The sequence below is a fragment of the Oxyura jamaicensis genome, unplaced genomic scaffold (assembly GCF_011077185.1).
Source record: "Oxyura jamaicensis isolate SHBP4307 breed ruddy duck unplaced genomic scaffold, BPBGC_Ojam_1.0 oxyUn_random_OJ47284, whole genome shotgun sequence".
Classification (NCBI taxonomy): Eukaryota; Metazoa; Chordata; class Aves; order Anseriformes; family Anatidae; genus Oxyura; species Oxyura jamaicensis.
The window spans coordinates 664-3,518 of record NW_023306000.1 but is presented as its reverse complement, the minus strand read 5'-3'; the positions used below and the strand labels follow the sequence as shown (position 1 = coordinate 3,518).

The window sequence follows — 2,855 nt, the reverse complement described above, 5'->3', positions numbered from 1 at the left end:
ATGGCACCAGCCCTCGTGTCCCCACAGGGTGCGCAGCCCAGGCCCCCCCGAGGGCCGTGTCCCCCCCCTCACTCAGCCTGTCTGCCCCAGCGGCTCTGACGCTGCCCAGAGCCCCGCGACCGGAGACACGAAGCATACGCTGCTGTCAGCCGGGCGGCCCCGCCGCCAGACGGCCCCGCCGCCACCGAGCACCATCCGGCACAGCACAGCACCACATGGCACGGCACGGCACCGTACGGCATGGCACGGCACGGCATGGCACAGCACGGCACGGCACCACACGGCACGGCATGGCACCGCACGGCACGGCACCACATGCCACGGCATGGCACCACACGGCACGGCACCACACGGCACGGCATGGCACTGCATGGCATGGCACCACACGGCACGGCACCACATGGCACGGCATGGCACGGCATGGCACCGCACGGCATGGCACCACACGGCACGGCACGGCACCACACGGCACAGCACCACACGGCACCACATGGCACGGCACGGCATGGCACCGCACGGCATGGCACCACACGGCACGGCACCACACGGCACCACACGGCACGGCACCACATGGCACGGCACGGCATGGCACAGCACGGCACCACATGGCACCGCCTGCCCACGGCCCCGTGGCACGGGGCAGGGAAAGCCCCACGGCAGCAGGCAGAGGCTGGGACCCGGGGCCTCCCCATCTGCTCAGCACATGCCCGACAGCAGGCGATGGGCAGGGCCAATTAGCAGAGGGCTAACGAGGACTCGTCGTGCTGCGGGAGGAAGCAGCCACGTGCTGCCTGCGCCCCGGCCACCCCGAGCACCCTGTGTGCGGGTCCAAAGTGCGCAGGCAGCAGATGTGCCCGCCCAAGACGCGGTGCCCCGGGCTGTGCCTGGCACGGATGCGCCAGCGGCTGCGTGCCAGGGCTGGAGCTCAGCTCTGTGCCGGGGGCTGTACCAGAGCCAGGATGCGGCCGCACTGGGGCAGCCCCACGGCCACAGCCAGGCCCCCAGACAGGCAGTGAGAGCCCTCGGGCCACGCAGCCAAGCTGCAGCAGCCTCGCTCCCGCTCCTCCCAGGGGACATGCATGGGAGGAGGGAGCGGGCGATGGGGGCCGCAGCGCAAGGAGCCGTGCCCTCGTGCCCTCATGCCCCGTGCTTGTGCTGCGGGCGGCGGCGCAGAGCGGGGCCGCTGGGTGCACGCGGTGGCTCCGCGGCACGGCCGGCAGCTGGGAGCCAGCTTTGTTTACTCTGCGCGCCGGAACCGGGGCCGGGTGCCGAGCGCCTGAGACAGCTGCCGGCGAGAGCAGGGACACCTGGCACAGGGACCGGCTCCTCGTGGCGCGCAGCCGCACCGCAGGGCCGTGGCGAGGGGCAGCCCCACTGCACCCGGCCCCAGAGCACCGCGGGGCCACGGGGACGGGGGGAGTGAGCCCCTCTCCACGGAGCCACCATGCCATGGGGCAGCAGGGGCCCCGACATGAGGGACGGGCACCCCCAGAACTGGGAGCACTGGGCTCGGGGGATGCAGCACAGCCCTCGTGCCACGGGCGGCACTGGTGCTGTCCCTGCCTGCCTGGGGACCCCAGTAAGGGAAGTGCCCATGGGGTAGGGGGCAGCGGGGGCCGCACTGCCTGACGTGGGCTCAGAGCCAACAGCCCCCGAGCCGGCTGGGCCAGGGGAGGGCATGGCTGTGGGGCAGCTGTGGGGCACTGTGGGGCACCAGAGAGGGGCTGCCCCTCCTGCCCCTGGGGGCTCCAACCCCACTGCCCCTGACACAGCTCCCTGCCACCCCCTCTCCCCGGGCAGCACAGGGACCCCCGATCCCCCCCCCATACACTTTGCAGCCCCCACAGGCAGGTTACAGCGCCGTGCCCCACAGCTGCCCCACAGCACCCGCAATCCCAGGGGAGCTGGGAGGGCTGTGGGCCCCGGCAGGGGACGTGCTGACACCAGCGGGGCAGGACGAGCCCCCGGCCCGGCCCCGGCACGCTGTCACCGGGGGGCGGCTGCCGGCTCCCACCCGCGCTGGCACCGCACGCCACCCACAGCGCGGCCGGGCCTGGCACGGCTGATGGATGGACGCGGCGCGGCCGCCCGCCGCAGCAGGCCGTTAACTCAAGGGTCTGTCTGCCCGTGACGGACGGCCGCCCTCGCGCCCGCACAAATAACCATCAATCTCCGCCGGCCGGCCGGGAGCGCGCCGGGAGGCTCCCGCGGCGCAGGGTGCCCGCGCGCCCACTCCCCACCTAGCACCCCCGGCCCGCGGGCGAGGCGGCGGCGGGGTCCCTACCGTCCTTGCGGTAGAAGCAGATCTCCACCTTGCGCTCCTCGGAGCCCAGCAGCGCCTGGGCGATCTGGGCGGCCGCGCTGCGCTGCGTGCGGGGCCCGTGCAGGAAGTCGCAGGTGCAGGGCTTCTGCATGACCTCGGCCCGCGTGTAGCCGCACAGCTCGCAGAAGCCATCGTTGCAGTAGATCACGGCGCAGTTCTCCACCCGGGCGTTGGCGATGATGAACTTGCGGCCTGCGGGGAGGCGAAGGTGAAGCCCGTGGGAGCCCCGGCCCTGCGCCCCACTCCATCTGCCCGTCCATCCATCCGTCCATCCACCCATCCATCCACCCATCCGCCCGTCCATCCGTCCATCTGCCCGTCCATCCGTCCACCTCCACCCTGGGCTCTCAGCATCCGAAGCGTCCCCAGGGACCACGCAGCGGCAGCGCCCTGCTCGTCCCCAGCCTGGAGCTGCCCAAGGGCACCGGCCGCAGCGGGGACCCCCGCCCTGTGCCTGCACCAGGGGCCCCGCCACAGCCCTGTGCGCCCACCCCAGTGCCCCATGGCATTGTGCCACCCCGCAGTGCCCCAC

The 2,855-nt window shown here is 73.1% G+C and overlaps 1 protein-coding gene across 1 annotated transcript; it reads right to left on the bottom strand.

Moving 5' to 3' along the window:
• Positions 1-1,989: 1,989 nt before the first annotated feature.
• On the bottom strand, positions 1,990-2,611 carry LOC118158838 (potassium voltage-gated channel subfamily H member 2-like). The gene has a single exon (XM_035313521.1). It carries the CDS (start codon positions 2,601-2,603, stop codon positions 2,241-2,243), a length of 363 nt encoding a protein of 120 aa, XP_035169412.1. The 5' UTR covers positions 2,604-2,611; the 3' UTR covers positions 1,990-2,240.
• Positions 2,612-2,855: the final 244 nt, after the last annotated feature.